The sequence below is a fragment of the Alosa sapidissima genome, chromosome 7 (assembly GCF_018492685.1).
Source record: "Alosa sapidissima isolate fAloSap1 chromosome 7, fAloSap1.pri, whole genome shotgun sequence".
Taxonomy (NCBI): Eukaryota; Metazoa; Chordata; class Actinopteri; order Clupeiformes; family Clupeidae; genus Alosa; species Alosa sapidissima.
The window spans coordinates 945,569-966,803 of NC_055963.1; the positions used below are offsets into that span (position 1 = coordinate 945,569).

Below are 21,235 nucleotides of genomic sequence, written 5' to 3' on the forward strand. Positions count from 1 at the left end.
GGAGGCCTTATGTGTCTGCTTGAGTCTGACGATCCTCCATGCTGGTCCAGGGGTTCCGCTCTTCCCCAGCGTTAGTGGCTCTGGGACTCAGGGTTCCGCTTCTCCGCAGTGCTAGTGGCTCTGGGACTCAGAGAGAGTGGTGGGGAGGTAGCTCAACTGCGCAGGATCGTTCACCTCGTATGACATTATTTGAACTATGATTTTACATTAAGATATGACAATGTTGTGACATTGTAATGGATATTTTAATTAACATTTGGTTTAGAAAAGATGCGCTCAACAGAACAGTAACACACACACACACACAAACAAAAAGCACATGGACAGAATATAACTTACATTAATAATGCATATCACTTGTGGACACAAAACCCTTTTAAAAACAAAATCTGTTAAGAAAAATATTTGCTGTAGTATTAAGCAATGGCATTGTATTTTGATCCTTCAGCTAGGTTTAGCAGTGGTCATTTTGCTGTTATGTCCTTTCTTCATTCTTTTCTGATGAAGGCTCCTCTACCATTGCCGTTTTTTTAGACGTCCCTGTAGAAGAGAAACAAACAGCATAATTATAACATCAGCTTGTGAATCTAAGGGTCCACTGAGTGCACGAGATGTGGCTTCTTGAGGTCAGAGGTGGAGGACTGACCAGTAAGGTAGTTTCTGTGCAGGCGATGGCATAGCAGCAGAGCAAAGAAGACTATGAAGCCAATACAGCCGATGATCATCCCACACAATAAGAAGCTGTAGCTGCCGGCTGTATGGATAATCTGCAGGAATAAGAACACAGCAACATGGCTATTAAAACTGCTACAAGGTGTGAAGGCCAATGGATGAGTAGGTCAATTTCCTAGTATATATTTATAATAATAAATTAATTGAATATCTAAAATGTCTCTCACCGATCCAACCACCACCTGAAGAACCATCTCTCCCAATCCTGCACTTGTTACCAGAACTGTAGTGGCACAACCTGTAAAAGTGGGGTACTACATGGTTACATGAGGTGGAGGAGTGGATGAAACAGGGCTCAGTATGCAAACATGACCTACCCTTAGCTGCTAAAGCTAACATGACCTACCCTTAGCTGCTAAAGCTAACATGACCTACCCTAGCTGGTAAAGCTAACATGACCTACCCTAGCTGGTAAAGCTAAAGGGGCATCACATTGTACACGGTATGCGCTGCACTCGCCGCTAGGTTGCTCTTGGTTGAGGTAACGTCCCAAAGATTTTTGTTGTGCTTGCCGCTGGGCTCAGTGCAAAATACCAACGACTCTCAGCGCGTCGCTGTCAAAGTTCAACCTGATTGAACTTTGACTGCGGCATGCGCAAGGGCGGCAAAGCGGCAAAATGTCACTTGCGCTACGCTTTGCTGAGCGTAGCGGCAGACCAGTTTTTACACGCGCAAGCCATTGACTATAATGCCTTTCATAGTGCATGCCGCGTGTAATGGGACAGGCCCTTAAAGCGATGGTTTGGAGTGAAATTACTCCGAACCATCGCTTTAACATGACCTACCCTTAGCTGGTAAAGCTAGTTTGGTGGAGACACACCAAAGCTCCCTAAACAGATGCATTAGGGTTAGGCTGCAGATGCTGCTGTCTCTCATCTGGAGAACCTGATGGCCTCCACACATTGGCACTGACCTGAGCGACACTTGCTGCCACTTACCCACACCCACCAGAATGGTATTTTTTTAACTGACAAGCACAAGCCACACCCACAAAAATTTAACTGAATTGTAATATACACTGGAGGCGAAAAGCAGGGTTTTATTGAAAAAATTACATCTAATGTAATTGATCATCGTGCCACATTCATGTGAGGAGGCCTTAGTCATGTCATGTCATGTGGGTGCCTATGTAAGGAGGCCTTAGTCATGTCATGTCATGTGGGTGCCTATGTAAGGAGGCCTTAGTCCTGTCATGTCATGTGGGTGCCTATGTGAGGAGGCCTTAGTCCTGTCATGTCATGTGGGTGCCTATGTGAGGAGGCCTTATGGCTTCTACATACCTGACGCACCCGACCGGTAGCGCGACAATGTGACGTCAAAATGACGTAGATCTCTCTGGCGCGCCAGGGTTTTGGCCGTGTAGCACACGGTAGCGCACCACTCATTTTTTTTCAGACGAGCGCGACAAGGCGGAAACGGGAAGATGGACTAGTTCGAGGGCAAGCGAGTTGCAGTGTTTTGTTACAGTCGTGAATTTTTAATAGTTTGCTGGATAAGTTAACAAAGTTACCAGTGAGAGTTGCAACACATGGAATTAAGAGGAAAGAATAGAAACGATTTATTTTCAAACAAAGGATATCTATTAAGGCCTGAACAAAATCTCTTTCCACTTCAGGAAATTACACAAACTCAGCCAGCTGCTAGCTAGCTAGCCAGCTAACTAAACTGTTTAAATTATTAAAATTTCCCTCGGGATGACTAAAGTACCTATCTATATATCTATCTATCTATCTATCTATCTATCTATCTACCTGTGCACACACCTTGGAAACTACATGATAATGATGATGGTAGTTGTGAATAGTAGCAACCAAAGTCTGAAGTACCATCACAGAGGCTAGCTACTGGTGTTTCTTACTGCAGCTTCTTCTGCTGTGTAAGTAGTTAATGTTAGTCTTTTCACAACAGCGACACCTCTGTTCAGGAGAATATTGCAACTAGTGTTGCGACCACCACGCGCGAGTATAAATGGTTACGGCGCTTCTGTGACGTCACATTGTCGCGCTACTGGTCGGGTGCGCCGAGTATGTGGGACGTTTTAGTCCTGTCATGTCATGTGGGTGCCTATGTGAGGAGGCCTTAGTCCTGTCATGTCATGTGGGTGCCTATGTGAGGTGGCCTTGAGTAGTCCTGTCATGTGGGTGCCTATGTGAGGAGGCCTTGAGTACTAGTCCTGTCATGTGGGTGCCTATGTGAGGAGGCCTTGAGTACTAGTCCTGTCATGTGGGTGCCTATGTGAGGAGGCCTTGAGGAGTCCGGTCATGTTTATTCCGGCTGTGCGCAGCTCACCCTGATACTCCAGCACGTCCTCGGTGTAGGCCAGCATGCAGGGGAAGATGCTGCTGAGGAACAACCCCAGCAGGCAGGTGCCCACGAACAGGAACGTGCTGCTGGTGTAGAGGAGGAGCAGCAGCAGCACCGTCACGATCACTCCTGCCTGGGACGGGAAGGGACGGGACAGGACCACACAACAAGGGCCATTTGTTTACACTCAAACTTTCTCTACACTGTCCTAACAGCAGATGTCAAATATCCATAATGAAACATTTAGCCAATCGATTATTATTATTATTATTATTATTATTATTATTATTATATTTTATTATTAATAATAATAATACAATTTATTTGTAAGTATTTTACATTTGAAACAAATATTATAAAAGACAGATAAAAAGATTAACATAAAATATAATCACAATTACAGTTAAACAGTTTAAAAAAACAAACAAAAAAGTTAATTTGACAGGTTTATATTTGAAGAGGGCAGCTTTACCAGGTTGACCATTAGAAGCCGCACAGGTTGGAAGCGGTAGGCCAGAGGAATGGACACCAGCCTGCCTGCTGTGATGGCTGCCCAGAAGAGGCTGGCCAGGTACCCCGCGGTCTTCGGCGTGAGGGACATCGGGGGGGCCACGGCATACGTGTACACAAAACCTGCATATGCCCCCTGAAACAGAAAGCAGTTCTATTACCCGCATATTCCCCCTGAAACAGAAAGCAGTTCTATTTCTATGAACACCTTAAATCGTGAATGTTGTATGTTGTGCCAAGATCATGTTCTCTAGACTCTAGTTCAGGTCTTCCATTAGCCCACGGGTCATGGAATTTCTGGAATATCATGGAATTTTGGAAAGTCTATTCCAGACATGGAAAGTCAGGGAATTTTATCATTTTGGAGGCAAAGTCATAGGAATATCAGGGAATTTTGTTGTAGAGGTTTAAAATGTACTTGCCAAAATACATTAATACAAATATTTCCACGCATGTACTGTATACCTGGATATTATCTTTACTGCATGCTTGAGTAGCCCAAATTTGTTTATTCAATACCCATTTATTTATCACCCACTCTAAAAGGGTAAAGATTCTCGAATGCTACACGGCTGCTCTGAAATCATCGGTCAGTATATTGTAGCGATCATTATATATTATAAGTCATGATCATTATATATTATAAGTCATGGAAATTCAGATTTTTAAGTCAGGGAAAAGTCATGGAATTTTACATTTGACTTCGAGTGGGAACCCTGCCAGTATGACCAGCACGCCTGGGTCTACTCACCACTATTCCATCGGTCATGAAGAGCACGATTCCACCCAAGATATGGATCCCAAAAAACGACGGAGGCAGCCCACTTAGGTTACCGTTTCTGCAGCAGCTGAAGAGGTCCCCATGACCTTGACACATGAAGCACATGACACATTAAGTGACCTTGACACATGAAGCACATGGCACATTAAATGACCTTGACAAATGAAGCGCATGACACATTAAATGACCTTGACACATGAAGCACATGGCACATTAAATGACCATGACACATTAAATGACCTTGACACATGAAGCACATGGCACATTAAATGACCATGACACATTAAATGACCTTGACACATGAAGCACATGACACATTAAATGACCATGACACATGAAGCACATGGCACATTAAATGAATGATGTTGCAGATTATCCAGTCCATTAACCCTGTTAATAGCTTGGGTATGAAAACAGACATGGCATCCTATGCAAACCATTCATCACCTTAAAAAGAGAGTAACTTCTGTCCTCTTATTTGGCAAATGAGCTGCAGGTCTTACCTCCCACGTCGTCCTCCTGCTGGGCCGGGTGCTGAGGCTCGGGCGCAGGCGCTGCCTCCGTTCCCTGCGTCTCCATGGAGAGCTCGTCCTTGTCCAGCAGGCGGCTCTTGCTTCCAGGGCAGCAGGGGATCAGCTTCTCCAGGTACATCAGCACCAGCACAGCGATGGGGACTGGCAGCTGGAGGAGGTGACGGGACAACAGAAGACCATTACGCACCTGCTGCTGACCATTACGCACCTGTTATTGAACAGCAGCCTTCTGAAGGGCTCACTGAGACTTTCTGAACAGCAGCATTCTGAAGTATATACCTTATATTCAATACTTGACCAATGGCTGTAACCCTTTTACCTCAACCTATTCTTGCACTGACATATTTTTGTTATATTATCTTGTCTACATTATGCTCTTATATGTCCATATTACTATCCCCACCCTTTCAACTGTATATTGCATCTTGCTTGTGTCTGTTGAGGGGTCCACGACCATGGCACCCTTGACAGAGACAACAAGGAAGCGATCATCCTCAGCTGCACACTGAATTAAAGGCTCAGTCCCTGCCCTGTCATGCTTGATCATCCTTAAGCACACTATGTTGATATTTTATTTAGTATATTTAGTATTTTAGTAACATGTTTATCTTCTACTGTCTCTATTGTACAGTGGAGTTTTTTTATTCATATATTACTTTTTCTGCTGTAAGTGCATGTTGTGTGTGTGTCTGTCTGTATGCTACTGAGACCTTGAATTTCCCCTTGGGCATCAATAAAGTATCTATCTATCTCTATCCATCTGAAGGGCTCACTGAGACTTGAGATTCAATGTTGCAAGAAAAGCAAGGCTTGCACGGTGCACATGAACCACAGCATACACAAGAATTAGAGTTTACGCTTGGAGGCATGAAACAGCAGTTTTTGATCTGTTCTATTCTGTTAAAGATTAAAGAAATTGACAAGCATTGAAGAAACCGATCACTCCCAAACCCTTACATTAATAACAGCCATGATCCAGAAAGCATAGGAGACGATGGACTCCTCCTCATGTGCCAGTGGAGGCGTGGCGGTGGAGGTGTTGAAGGTCCGTATGTTGTAGACGGAGCTCCTGTGGAAGTGCAGGGACTCCTCTCCGCCGGTGCGGTTTCCACAGCGCTCAGACAGGAAGGGGTCGGCGATCAGGGGGCTCACTAGGGCTCCGAAGCCGATGAAGAAGTGCAGAGCCTGGAGGAGCCAAAGACCACGTTGCCATGAGAACGACAATAACAACACTCAAGATGCGGACACTAGGGTCACTCATGGTTTGTACGTTACCTTTTAAATTAGCTTTGTGTACTTTCCTATCAAAACAATAAGCCACTACCTATATCTTGATATGGACAGCAAAAAGGTCCACATGTTGACCATCACACTGACACCATGTCACACTGCCAATGCAAACTGACCTGGAGGAAGACAGCAGAGTCCTTCTGGTAAATGGACACTAGCTGGATATTTGCTATGGTGTCAATCACCCCCATTGCCAAGCCAGTGACGGCCATGGCTATGGCCAGGATCAGCACGTTGTAGCAGAAAGGGATTATGGCAAAAATGACCGAGATCATCAGGGAGGACACGAAGAGTGCACACAGGGCACTGAAAAGCCTGTGGACAAGACGGACATCACATCACACAAGAGACATTTGCCTTGTTATCTTACTGCTCCTACTCTACTGCAGCCGTCATTCTACAACATGAAACCATTTAGAGATACTTCAAATTGGCCTCACCTAGCTTATTACAGAGACTGAATGCCTTATGAAGTTTTCTTTTAATCAAATACAAATCACCAATGTCACAATTATGAAATTAAACTTGCTCAACTGAATTTGTTACTCACGTTTTCTTGAAAACACCCCCAATGGAACTGCCGATAAGAAGGCAAAATTGCTGTGAGAAAAACACCCAGGTAATTTGCTGGAGTGTTGACTGTGTTTGGCATTGTAGATCTAGAATGGTGGGGCCCAAGAAGGCAATACATAGTCCAAAGCTGAAGAACACACTCCAGTAGGTCAAGGTGTGCTGCCAGTTCCTTTTGAAAAGCGTTAAAATACGTTCCTCTATAAACATATCGTGGCAGATATATCCTCCTTATTTGGACTTATAAAAGTGTGCGATTCCCCAACAAGTCAAATGGAATCAGCGGCAGCAAGAACACAGCTGATTTTGGTCTTCGAAGTCGTCCAGATGTAGCCTACGTAGGATGTCACCCCACGGATACCTATTGCAGGCCATGTTCCAGTGTTTTATAGGTGAGTCCTTCTCTTCTCCTACCCCTTTGCATTTCGCTTCTGGAAATATTTCATTTCCTCGAGTTAATGCGTAAAATGGAATTGTGCCCATCGCTTGGGAATCCGCTAAACAGTTGTCAATGATTCATGCCCCGAGCACCACCTTGTCAAAATGATCATTTAGGTCAAGCTATTGTTTTATGACGCAATAGGCGGCTCACCGAAAGACAACTGGGCTCTTTCTTTGCTCTGGCCAACGACAATTATTCCACTAGGCCTATAGGTCAAACTCCCATGCGCATCTACTTACTCATGTGAAGCAGTGATGACCTCTGGGGATGCAGCCTGTAATTCAGGCCGAATGTCAACAGATGTGTCACGGTTACCCTCTTGCAAACAACTGACCGGAGACGTTGGCAACCCCTGTTCAAACTGTAACTGTTTGTTTGGAGTGGGGATAACTGAGATTAAGATAAATATATCTTATAAAAGCCATGAATTAAGTAAGGATTTGATTATAATTTACTGATGAATAACATTGACTAGCCTATGCAAAAATGCTAAACATCACAAAGCTTTATGCTTTTGCCAAATTTGTGTCCAACCTTTATTTATGATATCAACCGGCCCTTTGGTTAGTTTATTTATATTATATAGGCTAATGATTCTATCAACTGGCCCATCATATCCATCAATGTCACCAGAATAAAACTGAATTTTCATTTTTCATTGTTGTCAAATCACCCTGTATGGCCCTCAATGCAAATGTCTAATTGGTGTAGCTTACGGGGATGTCTTTAGCCTGCATAGAGTAGGACTCTTTTGTCTGTTGTGAGAATGGACATTAATTAACACCCATATCCTTTTTTACCGCTTCCTGTGCTTGAGTTATACTCACACAGGGTTGACTTATTGCTGGTTGTAGTCCACCACAGACAGGGGTGGTGAAGACTCATTCATTTTATACCTGTTAAATTTCAACAGTAGATTTTTGTTCATCACAGGAAGAACTTTTCCATTATAGCTTAACGTGGAGACCAGTTCTTAACTTTTCAAAATGTATCCCTTCACAATGAAATGCATGTCATTCAGTTTCAGGGCAAAATATTTCTGATTGTCATACTGTATTGATATATTTCCCATAAGGCATTGTAACTTGGCAGTCGGAATTTGGTAGTGGCCTATATTTAGTCTATATTTAGTTGTTTTCTGAAATTGAAATTTCTAATTGAGAGCCTTCTAAAACAAATAGTTTCTTCAGTTTTGTAATGTCCTAAAAATCAGCATGCGTAGTTGTTCAGTCTATTTTACCAAACAAGACATTTACTACTGGGATATGAATATGAACACCAAATAATCCATCTCTCATTAACGAATGAAACAGACTTAGTCCTTTACTTGATTGAATCTGCTTTTTATTCTCGTGAACCCTCTCTTCTCCACAGAGCGACTCTTAGCTGAGTGGCTCATCAGCACAACGGGTCTGGCGTAGAGCTTAGTCTGGAATGGTTAAATGGCCGATTGGCCGTGTCTGCTGTTTGATAGGCGATGCAGCACTACTTCCATGCTTCATGAACTCTCCAGAGGATGATAGCGGGAATCTCACAGTCGGAGAGGTGTGGTGGAACCGAAGGTCAGAGCGCCCTTCTAATGCATAACCAGGGGGATACTCTTTGCCATAACCACTGCTATAATGGGGAAGAACCAGGGGGATACTCTTTGGCATAACCACTGCTATAATGGGGGAGATTAGGCCACAGCATTCCGGCACAGGAAGTCCTCTCCATATATGGCATAACCACTGCTATAATGGGGGAGATTAGGCCACAGCACTCCGGCTCATGCAGAGCGCCCTTGTAATGCGTAACCAAAGAGTAGCATAAGCTACAGTATGATGGGGGAGAATAGGCCACACAGTCTCATGCACACCTGGGGTTAAAGGTTATCCTGCACAGGAAGTCCTCTCCATATATGGACATCTGTGTCTGATTGCAAACAAGGTAATCATAATTCCTAGCATAAATATGTGTGTTTATTATGTATATAGTATTTTTGTGGATGTTCATACACCTTACATTGCTGTTACATGTTTATGTTCATATTTATAGATCTTAGCAGATGCTTTTATCCAAAGTGACAAAAACGATAAACATTACATTAACATTAAAGGTAAACAATTTGAAGTAAAATCACATAGCCTACATTAAAATATCTAACATGAAGAGAATCTAAGGATAAAAATAACCATAAACATGTTCAAACTCTGACTCTGTTGATATGTTATATCGGGCAATTGATACGTTAGGTACACATGTAACGCCCTTTACCTGTAGTTTCACTTAAGGTAAAGGCCTGAGTTCTGTTAAGGTGGATCTCTCCTTACTTTTTTGTGTCACTACTTTTAACGCTTAGTTAAATCAAATTTCCAAGTATGACCATTTCTGAACAATTAATAAATATCCCCTCATCAAGACAAATACCACAGTTTTAATGCCAAATGCTGTTAATTTATTTCTACTAACAAAGGTAAGGATATGAGAAAGTTATAAATAACAATAAATGGGTGGATGACAAATAAGCCTGAAAAAAGGAATTTAAAAAAACTTCAAATATCATCCCTAAAAAGTGTTTATATGTGTTGCTGTATCTCTAAACTTGACTAATATACATTTTTTTTCAAAAAAAAAGAAGTGAAATATATATTTATATGTCAATTTGTCATGTTAGTGCCTAAAATTGTCATATGGTGTGACGTGAAAATAATTTGAAATAAAATGAAAATTAGATACTTTTTTCTACTTTAATTTATGTCACTGTACATTTTAATCACGTTTGATTTGATTTGCAACATTTCCTTATGAATATTTAGAAGAAAAACCTAAAATTTAACAAGTTATTTTGTCAAGGTGGAGAATGCTCCTAAGTGTAACCAGATATTTTAGCTTAATTCTGATATTTCTTGTAAGAACTCACTCAAAATTCTTGAGGTTCTTGCAGATACCATTTCCTTTATGTGCTATTGATGTTTTAATGATTTTTCAATTATAAAGTCTTTTTTGTGACATTATTTAATGTCACACCAAATGACATGGTGTCACGCCATATGATGAACTGCACCACTCCACCATGTGTCAGAGCAAAACAGGGTTTTTAATGACAATAAAATCATTAACAATGAATTTTGAAGTCACTCTATGAATGGTGTATGCGTGTAACAGCAAAATAGATGAAAGTTTAGTATTTATTTTTTAAACTTACATGGCATGGTAACATAAAAGAAAAAAGTATGAGAAATATGAATTGTACAGATACATTTTTTCCCAATTATCACAGATTTAACAAAAAAACATATAATATATGAATTTAAAACATATTTTTACAAGAACTTTTATGTAAAAATGCAATTTGGTCATATGGTGTGACAGAAATGTCATATAGTGTGACTTGAAAAAAGCTGTCACACCATATGATGCAGCGTCACACTATATGACATTTTGACAGTTAAGCTAATTTTCTAGACAGTTAAATACAGCTAACTATTATTTAACATGCAACTGACCACATGGCAGCAGTGCTTTTTAAGAATTCATGAAGAATATTTGTGGAAAATAGCTACTTTTTAGGCAAATGATGTCACACCATAAGACACTAAAATGTGGCCACGATTGATGATGTCCAATTCAAAGCTTTTTATATAAAAATCTAAAAAGCAGAACTCACCTCTTGACCATGCCAATTACTCCTGACATTCTATTGTTACTTCCTGATTAAGCAGGGTCCTCTTCACAATAATAATGTCCAAATGAATGCCCAGTCAAAATATACAATATAGTGTCACGCCATATGACAACCATTTTATGGACAAAATATATTTGATTATAACTTAGTTGGACAGCATGCATAAACATCAAAACTTTTTGTGGTTGTAAAAAACATCCAATTATTTTATATGCATGGTAAAACTTTAAAGTAATTATACTTTTTATTTGATATACACTCTTTTTAGGAAGTTCGCACACATGGTGGACAGTCACACCATATGACATTTTTTATGTTTGGATGATTATTTTAAGTCAAAAGTGAAATACAAATCCAATAAATTTTATATGACAGAACTTGAACCTACCAGACCTACAACATTTCCATATCAATTCTTAACAATTGCCATTTTTTATAAGTGTGTGACACATGGACAGTCTGAATTCTGCTATTTGTCATCTACCCAAATATATAAATGTGAAATATAAATGCTGTATGTTTAACAATGAATATATAAATTATGTATAGCTAATGTACAATCAGTTGCCAACTGCCTAGATAGTATGAATAATACCAGGATATAAAAACAATCAATAAATACAATATAAAACCTGTGGCTTGACGAAATTGACCAGCAAGTGTAATAGATGTAAACACACTTCTGTAAAATATCTTTAGCACAGCTGAGTTAGAAGGTTTAGTTTATAAATGACACAATATGATTAAGCAAGGTTATGTTTAGAAGTACTACAGTATGATTAAATAAGTATACGTTTAGAAATATTAAAGTATGAATTGATAGGCTAAGTTTAGGTTTAGAAGAACTGCAGTATGATTAAATAGGTTTATGTTTAGAAATAGTGAAGTATGAATAGATAGCCTAAGTTTAGGTTTAGAAACACTAAAGTATGAGTAATAGTATAAATACTATATTAAACGACCCATAAGGTTGTCAATTCAATGCTAAACCCCTTAGCCTGGCTTAAGGCCAGACAACGGCAACCAATTTGAACATCACATAAGACAACAACAATGTGGGCCCACACATACACTCTCTCTTTCACACACACACACAATACCGCACGGTATCGAGGAGTTATCGTTGCAGGCCTGTGTCGTTGCTTGTGCTCGGTGAGGCTACAAACAGACTAGCCGCTTCACTCAGCTGAGCCTGAAAACAAAAAGGGTTACGATACCTCCAACAACGTTAGCTCGCGCCGGCAATGAGGCTCCACAGACCCGAGGCAGTGACAGTACAGCAGCGGGGGAAAACATCCAACCAAGAGGGAGTGAGAGCGAGACGTCCAGCGTTGCCAGAGGAGGTATAAGGCACACGGTAGCCTAAACCGCTATCTGGTTTTCCTTCACCGTCGTCGAGCGCACAGCAGACACTTAACCGAACTCGTTAACTGGCTAGCTTACTTAGCTTGCTAACAAGGCCACTTATCTCACACAGGACTATAGCCCTTAACTGATGAGACTTTTGTCTGTACACTATTACAAAACAAACAAACTCATTACACACAGTTCCCGAATAGACAACTGGCATACCAAAACAAAATAGCTTATTTACAAAATTATCTCTCACATCTGGATCCTTTCACCTGTAGTCAGCCTGACTAACGTTACTCCCAGCGCGTCTTATCATTTCAACGGTCGTGCACTACTCAAAAAACCCGGGGACCCCTGTATGAACTGTGATTGGCTGTAAGCCAGTTCTATGGGTTAGAGTGCCTACAAATAAACTCTTGAAAGTTCTCAACAACTATTATATTGAATGTAGTTTTACATATTTAAGTATTAGCATATTTCTTAACTTATCTATTTAACTTTATATCCTAATATTTATTTTCCCTGTGGGTTACACACAGAAAACAGAAAACAGAAGTCTTTAGACACTTTTTGAGGATCCCGAAACTATCGCTAGAACAGAAGAGCATTGGGTAAATCATTCCACCAACAAGGAATCAGTCTTGACTGACCTCATAGTGACCAGTGTTGATGTAGGGCCAACACATCAGACACTCATCAGAGGACCGCCGCAGTGGACGAGGGGGGGTAGAGCTGGACGAGGGGGGCGTAGAGCTGGACCATGGAATTAAGATAGCAGCGTCCTGCAAAGTGTGCTGTAGGCCAGAGAGAGGGATTTGAATTGACCTCTAAAGGCCAATAGGCTACAGTATATCTCTAAAACAGTTATGTACTTTGGGTGCTCGGAGGAGTTAAAAAAAAAAAAAAAAAAAAAAATTATATAAAAAATAAAAACAAAAATATATATATGTAAATGAGACCTTTTACATAGTTTCACTGACAAACCATCATGGCTATGTGGGTGTTTGTAGTTTGTAGTGGTCAACATTAGATGTCGCCATTGGGTTGATTTTCTAAAAGTGCTAATATCATGCAATGGTATTTGTAAATGCATAGAAAATTGCTAAATCTTTATATTTCACAGCCTGATATTCTCACTCCTTGGTACAGTGGCTCCGTTGTACACACAAACACTGCATGAAGGAAATGAATGAATTATAATAATATAATAATATTTATTTATAGCACTTTTCAAGCATTGAGCACAAAGTGCTTACAGACAAACATGAAGAGCATTTTTTCTATGCACAGAGTGCAACAAAAGTGCTTCACACACAAGACCCAAACAAACAAATAACAAAAATGCAAAAACGGAGTGGCGTAATCGCCAGCGTACCCGTCACACGTGAAACATACAACATGTGAAACATTCAAGACGGATAACAAACAAAAACAAATAATAAAATAAATAATTAAGACATTTTAAAAAGAAAACTCATGTTAACTTAGTAGTCCAGTTGGTTGCATCTAGTTAACCGGCTGAATAGTCCAAGGGCAATGATGAAGGCGCACAGCTGTGTCCAACCCGGAGGATTTAACGTTTTCCTGGCAGTCTGGAGAGCACTGGAAGCAATGAACAGTCTGAAGTCGTAGGTGATCCTACAGATCAGCAACTTGGTGAACATTGACAGCGACCGTTTGTTGTTCAGTGAGATCGCTGTCGTCAGAGTTCTTTAAACTTCCTTCTAACGTTAACGTTAGCCTACTCAATCCAGACTCCAGGCAGCAGAGCATGGCAGCTCGCAGGTCAATCCAGTGGTCGCGGCAGCGGAGAAATCCCTTTCCGTTCACGGATGGAGTACACCAGAGGCCCAGGACAAAAGCCAACGCCAACGTTAGCCATGGCCAGGTCCTCAGCCCTTAACGTCACAGCATCAACAGACTTGTCAGCAAATAAAAGACTAAGAATAACACAAAAACTACCCAAAAATAACGCAAATAAAGAGAGAATACATTTAACTAGACAAAAAATACTAAAAAATAAACAGAACATTGCATAAAATTACGAACATTACATAAAAACAAACAAAAACATGATGCCAGACGGAGCGGCGTGTCTCGCCAGCGTCCCCGTAACCCAGAATTGAGTAAAATCGTGAAACAGAAGCTGGAGACACAGAGAGAGCATGTTGGTGTCGGGGGACATGGACTTAACACGAGATACAGTGAAAAATAACAATCTTATGAGATAAAATAAAATAAAAAAATTGACCTGCCTCCCAAGTAGAGAAAATGATTATTAGTTTTTATGAATTGAAAGCATAACATGGATTGGGACAGCTCTGGGATTGGGACTGTTAGTGAAATCAGCGCTGGGTTTGAGTACCCCCCTCCTCCTCCAATAGGATCACAGCACTGGGTTTGAGTACCCCCCTCCTCCTCCAATATTATTATTACATTTAGCATATGTTAGCTATATTACAAGGGATCACATTGTCCCTGGAGCAATAGGATCACAGCACTGGGTTTGAGTACCCCCCCCCCCCCCCCCCTCTCCTCCAATAGGATCACAGCGCTGGGTTTGAGTACCCCCCCCCCCCCCCCCCTCCTCCAATAGGATCACAGAACTGGGTTTGAGTACCATCCCCCCCCCCCCCCCCCTCCAATAGGATCACAGCGCTGGGTTGAGTACCCTCCTCCCCCCCCTCCTCCAATTCATACTTTGCACGTGACGTCACAACCACTGGCTGGCGGGCAAGAACGTCGTTCTCCAGCAACGAAATCCAGTAAATTAGTCTAGGATCTGGCCAGGACGTCGCCAGTTTTACTATACAAAAGTTGGTGTTTTGAGGTGTAAATAACATCCAGTTGTTGTGCGATTGGATGCACTAAACGCCGAGGAGATAAGCCGGGGTTATGTTTTACCGGATCTGATAAGGAAAATTCAGAGAGAAGACAACTATGGATACAGACTATCAGACGTGAAATCGTTTCAGGAAATGGGACCTGGCAACCTTCACAGTATAGGCCCTACACGTCTGTGCAGTGATCATTTCATCAAAGGTAATTTCAACATTTGTTTGAATACAATGGGTGTATGATCATGTAATTAATCGTGTCTTAAGTTACCCTGTAGTTTCGTCAATCAACACTACCAGCTGTGGGCAGCCGTGGCCCACTGGTTAGCACTCTGGACTTGTAACCGGAGGGTTGCTGGTTCGAGCCCCGACCAGTGGGCCGCGGCTGAAGTGCCCTTGAGCAAGGCACCTAACCCCTCACTGCTCCCCAAGAGCCGTTGAAGCAGGCAGCTCACTGCACCGGGATTAGTGTGTGCTTCACCTCACTGTGTGTTCACTGTGTGCTGTTTGTGTTTCACTAATTCACCGATTGGGTTAAATGCAGAGACCAAATTTCCCTCACGGGATCAAAAAAATATATATACTTATACAGCTGGTTCCGCAAGTCAGCTGTTTGTGTTATGAGTCTAAGCTAGGCTGTCGTCTTTTGCTAACAACAACAAAAGTTGTGTGATAGGTTGTTTTGAGGTTTGTGATATCTATGGTTTTCAATGAGAACGAGATGACCCAACAGTAGAGCTAGATTATTTACGGAGGAATTATTACTGCTCGATTATTTAAAAAAAAAAAAAAAAAAAAAAAAAAAAAAAAAAAAAAAAAACTTGTCTGCTTCACACAATTTAGCTAGTTAATCCTTGTCCCTTATGCAGGTAGCTTGCTAACAGACTTGATAGTTACTAGAAAGACCTGGAACTAACATTTCAGGACTCAATGTTGAAAATACCCAAAACCTTGTGTGGCAATAACGTGTTTTATCTATTATATTATCTTATTTTATTATTTCGGGTGCCAAATCTGATGACCCACTGTCCCCTGATTGGGTTCCGTCTGTCTCCTCTCACACCCCTGCCACCAAAAGGAGGAAAAGGGAGAAAGACATGGAAAGCTTGTCCCATCATTTCTATTTTGGCCACAGAGAGAAGAGCTTCGGCTGTCAATGCCCATGATATTTAGACAAACTTACCTTAGATGTGCCTGCATAATTGATTGTTTCGAAATTTTTATAGAAAAACCCAAAGACTTAGAAGCAAGAGCACATATTCGACCTATAAACATCATCACACCATGAAATACCTAATAGGCATATCCCCACAAGGAACAGTCATATTCATATCTAAGGGATGGGGAGGCTGAACAACAGTTTTAGACAAAGTAGTCCATGTGTGTTGTGCCCTTACAAATGTGGCACCCTCAATCATTCCTTCTGGTTAAATACTACAATAATACAATGTAAATATGCAATGATTTATTTATACAAACATACACTGTAAATAATAATAATAATGAATATATGACATTTTATATATTACAATAATACATGTATTACATTTTCACTTTAAATACCTTTGTGCATTGTATTTATTTGTATTCATCTGTTTTATTTATCTATGTATGTGCATTTTATTTATTTATTGAATACATCTGTAATTGTCTGTCTAACAGTGCAGTTCAAAATGTAGCACTTTTCATTTGTTTTCTTTGTGCACGCTTGCGTTTTGCCAATTCCTGTTTGCAGACACTGCACCTCCAATTCAAAAGACTAAGATCAGTAGTCTGCAAACAACTTCTGTGCATGTACAGTCTCTTACAGATTCCTGATGTACACTACATGTGAGCACACTTCACCTAACCCGGCCATACAGGTGCAGTGGCCAAATCGAATCAGTCCCTCAGTTGTCAGAGGCGATTCATTCAAGCTGTAGGAATGATGTACCTAACATAGAAAAATGTTTTAATTAGATAAAGTATATCATTCACAAGCACAGTAACATTAGCCTACAACAGATATTTTTTAAAGCTACACATTTCTTTCCTTTTTTTAATTAGGTTACCATATATGTGGTTAGAGTGGGGGGTCTGACATCTGACTCATTAACCATCAGCACTGGTGTTCCCCAAGGCTGTGTTTTGAGTCCACTGCTGTACAACATCTACACACATGACTGCAAAGCCAACAGTAGTCATACCTCCATCATCAAGTTTGCAGATGACACAGTGATCTTGGGCCTGATTAGTAACAACAATGAACAGTTCTACTTGGATCAGGTTGATGAGGTGGCACAGTGGTGTCAATCTAACAGCTTGACACTGAATATCAATAAAACCAAGGAAATGGTAGTGGATTACAGAAGGCAGCAGCAGAACTACAGTTACACCCCACTAATGATCAGCGGGCAACCTGTAGAGAGAGTCACAAGTTTTAAATACCTTGGTGTCCACATTACTGAAGACTTAACATGGACTGTTAACACTCAATATGTTCTGAAGAAGTCCAGACAACGACTCTACTTCCTTCGTCAGCTAAGGAAATTCAAAGTTTCTACATCCATCATGAAGGCCTTCTACACTTCAGCGGTTGAGAGTGTTCTAACTGGTAGCATCATCACCTGGTATGGGAACTCCACAGTTAGAGATTGTAGTACTCTGCAGAGAGTAGTGCGCTCAGCTGAACGTACTATAAGAACTCAACTCCCTGCTCTACAAGATATCTATTCCAGAAGAGTACTCCTAAGAGCCCAAAAGATTCTGAAGGACTCTTCTCATCCTAACAATGGATTATTCCTACCGCTGAAATCAAGAAGACGCCTATGTAGTCACAAATCCAGAACTGAGAGACTCAGGAGAAGTTTTTATCCCCAGGCCATCCGAACTCTGAACTCACACTATACTGACTTTGCACACATTCACTCCTCAGCACTCTCAAACATTTCCCAACTCTGAACTCACACTATACTGACTTTGCACTCATTCACTCCTCAGCACTCATGACCCCCCCCCCCGACACACACACACACACACCCACACACACCTACAAGACTTTTAGCACTTTTACATCCCTCTCCCTATGCTACAGACCTTTTATTTATTTTCTTATTTCATCACACACACACACACACACACACACACACACACATATCTGACTTTCTCCAACTTTTGCACACTTTTTATTTATTATTTTTTATTTCTCCTCCATCTACCCATGTCCTTGATTGCCTAGCCTTTCTGCCCCCCCCCCCCATCCCCAACACACACACTTACATCATCACTGTCATCACTTCACATACATACAGCACACTGCTTGCTACAGTAAGCCTCCTCTACATACTTGCTGCACACTGCCCCCCCCCCCCCCCCCACATACACAGCACATTGTCTTCAGGATCTTCTCCAACACACATCCTCTACATACTTACAGCACACTGCCCCCACCTACCCACACACACACTACACACACACACACACACACACACAGTCACTGCTCCACTCCCCTCCCGCCCACACACACATCTTCACTGTCATCACTCACATACATCATGCATACAGTACTCTGCTTGCAATAGTAAGTGCATTTCTTACTTCCAGTAACTATATGCATGTGACAATAAACTTCCTTGTATCCTTGTATGTTTACATGTGGCATCAATGGATGTGGGTAGACAAATCAGACGAACTGCAAGCTGTGCATCCAGCTGGGTTTCACTTCTAAGTGACGGTCATGAAGTCTCCTGTCATAGAGACAGTTGACATAATGGATAATTTCAGATTTATGATTCGCTGAAGTTATGTTTCATGTCAATCGTGTAATCTTAACTAAACGTGCTTACACGTTCGCCAGTAGGTGGGGAGAACGCGTTATCATCTGTACATGATTTGATATATGAGAAGAAGAGTACATGGTGAATGAATGACACGTTACTGTTGTACTGCGTCTATTTATTACTTACAGTTACTTTGCATGCATACTATCGTACACTTATTACTACTACATTACAACCTAACAGGATTATACGCATTTCGCTGCCCCAACTGCTCTTGTCTGTTGCTATGTGGAGTGGATAAGCAGGTAGGCTACAATGTTGACATCCTGCTAGCTATATGATACAGTTGGCATACGTTCTTTTTTTTAAACTACTTATCAAGCTGTCATTCGCTGGCAGGCAGGGTGTACATATTCAGATGAAGACTTCATCACACGATGGAACAGATGTCACTTTGTGTAACTTATAGCTACAAACATGCAAACATTAGCAAACGGGTAACGTTAGCTAGCTAACTAGTAACACTCACCTTTTATGAAGATATTCCTGTTTTTCACCTTCCATACGACAGCGTTGTTAACCCATCCACTCTTGATAAAAAGATAGCTATCTGTACTTTTGTAGGCTTTCATTTTTTGTGCGGTGTAAGGTGACGAATTCTCTATAACATATGTAAATATCTCCAAACTCCAAGTCTGGTAGAGACTTTGCCAGCTTCAAAGCAATGAAAACATCAGCGGGTGCTGTGTAATGTTATGGATCACACGTTCCGAGTATGTCAATCGTTTCTTGATATCTATTTGAACATTTGGTGACATATGGTCTAAATAGTTAATTGATTGTAGTATTGGAAATCTGCAATTCTCCTGGCTGGCCACTGTTCGTCGCCATTGTCTTGCGTTTCTTGCCCGCCAGGTATCCATGGTAATCACGTGACTGCAAAGTATGAATAGGATCACAGTGAATGGGAACAAATGGCTGCAGTTTGTAAAGAGGTATTTTCAGAATTTCATAGATTGGGCATGAGGCACATTCTAAATCTCTCTCTCTCTCTCTCTCTCACACACACACACACTTAGTTTATCTGCAGAAGGCTGCTGACATTTGGTATGGCAGCCACGTCAATGCCGAGGCAACCGCAGCTGGGCATAAAGGGGCGTGTGTGTGTGTGTGTGTGTGTATGTGAAGGCTCTTCTCTGTCTCATCTCAATAGCTTGACATTTCGCCAACACTTTCAATCAGGGGCAGGAGACAGCGCCCGGTCACACTGTGAATGGAATCTTAATCTGTTGCCACCCAGTTTATGTTTCCGCCTTTTCCTGCTCTTTGCCTCTCCAGCACGTCTTGTCCAGCTCGTCCTCTCCAGCACGTCCTGTCCAGCTCGTCCTCTCGTTCTCTCCAGCCTTCTGGGGGACCCGGTGACAGAGACAACGACCTGCAGATTTGTAATTAAAGATGTCAGTGGGGGAGATACAAGCAGGTTGCACCTACGTCACACACACACACACACACAAACACACACAAACACACACACACACACACACACTGGCATTAACACAGTGTATCCAATCCTTTCCCAGGAACAGGCTAGCAGTCCTGCAGTTCTCTGTGTGTGTGTGTGTGTGTGTGTGTGTTTTAACTGACACACTGCACTTGTGCACCGTGGACCAGACGTAGCTCAGTAGCTCTCTCTGAAATGAGTCCTTCACAATGTGTGTCTATGTTGAGTAAAACAATGTTAATGTTTTTAGGAAAGGAGAGAACATGCTTTTTTGCAGAATGAATTAATGAAATTCATGAAACAAACATATTTGTCATTACCAAAAAAATGGTTTGATGTTAAGTAAATTCTTCTTTGAAACAAGACTAGGACTATTGCCCATCTACGGACTATTGCCGATCTGCGGACTATTACCTATCGTAATTGTTCAAATGCAGTCCGTGGTGAAGGAGAGAAAAAGAGAAGGAGAATATGAGCACATTGAGAGTGACACATGGCTCAGATCAGCACTGTCCAACAAATCAATCCCTTCAGCTGACATCCCCAGGTACACCATCTCCGAGCCTCAAGGCAAGAGCCAACGTGTGTCCTCTACTTAATCTGAACCCAATTTCCACCCTCCAAACAAGATAAATCACAGCGTGTGTGCCCACAGCCCTAGCTCTGAGCTGGAGGTCCTCTGTCATAATTAGTTTGGTGGAGCTGACAGGATATGGCTCTGTGAGCTTTGTGAGTGTGTGTGTGTATCATTACGGAGCTTTGTGAGTGTGTGTGTATCATTACGAAGCTCTCTGACAGAAACACCTGTGATTGTGCCACAGCCCAAAAATCTGTCACTCCATTTTTGTTTAAAATCCCAAAATTGAACATGCCACTGAAAAGGCTTTGATGTCCCGTTTTAAAGGGATGATATAGCCAGGCTATGGATGATATGCTCTGCTGCTCTTTTGATAAATC

General features: G+C 41.4%; 1 protein-coding gene across 1 annotated transcript; it reads right to left on the reverse strand.

The window, feature by feature from the left end:
* Window positions 1-3: 3 nt before the first annotated feature.
* On the reverse strand, window positions 4-9,786 carry mfsd4ab (major facilitator superfamily domain containing 4Ab). Its single transcript, XM_042099495.1, has 10 exons — window positions 6,701-9,786; window positions 6,267-6,465; window positions 5,818-6,045; window positions 4,831-5,008; window positions 4,298-4,413; window positions 3,509-3,682; window positions 3,022-3,169; window positions 900-970; window positions 647-767; window positions 4-540 (listed from the first exon to the last, which is right to left on the reverse strand). The coding sequence occupies exons 1-10, from the start codon at window positions 6,928-6,930 to the stop codon at window positions 476-478; spliced, it is 1,530 nt and encodes a 509-aa protein (XP_041955429.1). The 5' UTR covers window positions 6,931-9,786; the 3' UTR covers window positions 4-475.
* Between the last annotated feature and the right edge of the window lie 11,449 nt (window positions 9,787-21,235).

Bases quoted from the DNA above. Each gene is read 5' to 3' on its own strand.
- mfsd4ab (XM_042099495.1), bottom strand. From the start codon at position 6,930: ATGTTTATAGAGGAACGTATTTTAACGCTTTTCAAAAGGAACTGGCAG. The intron at 4,414-4,830 runs GTAAGACCTGCA...TCATGTGTCAAG, and splicing joins GCAGGAGGACGACGTGGGAG to GTCATGGGGACCTCTTCAGC. The intron at 768-899 runs GTGAGAGACATT...TTATTCCTGCAG, and splicing joins TTCAGGTGGTGGTTGGATCG to ATTATCCATACAGCCGGCAG.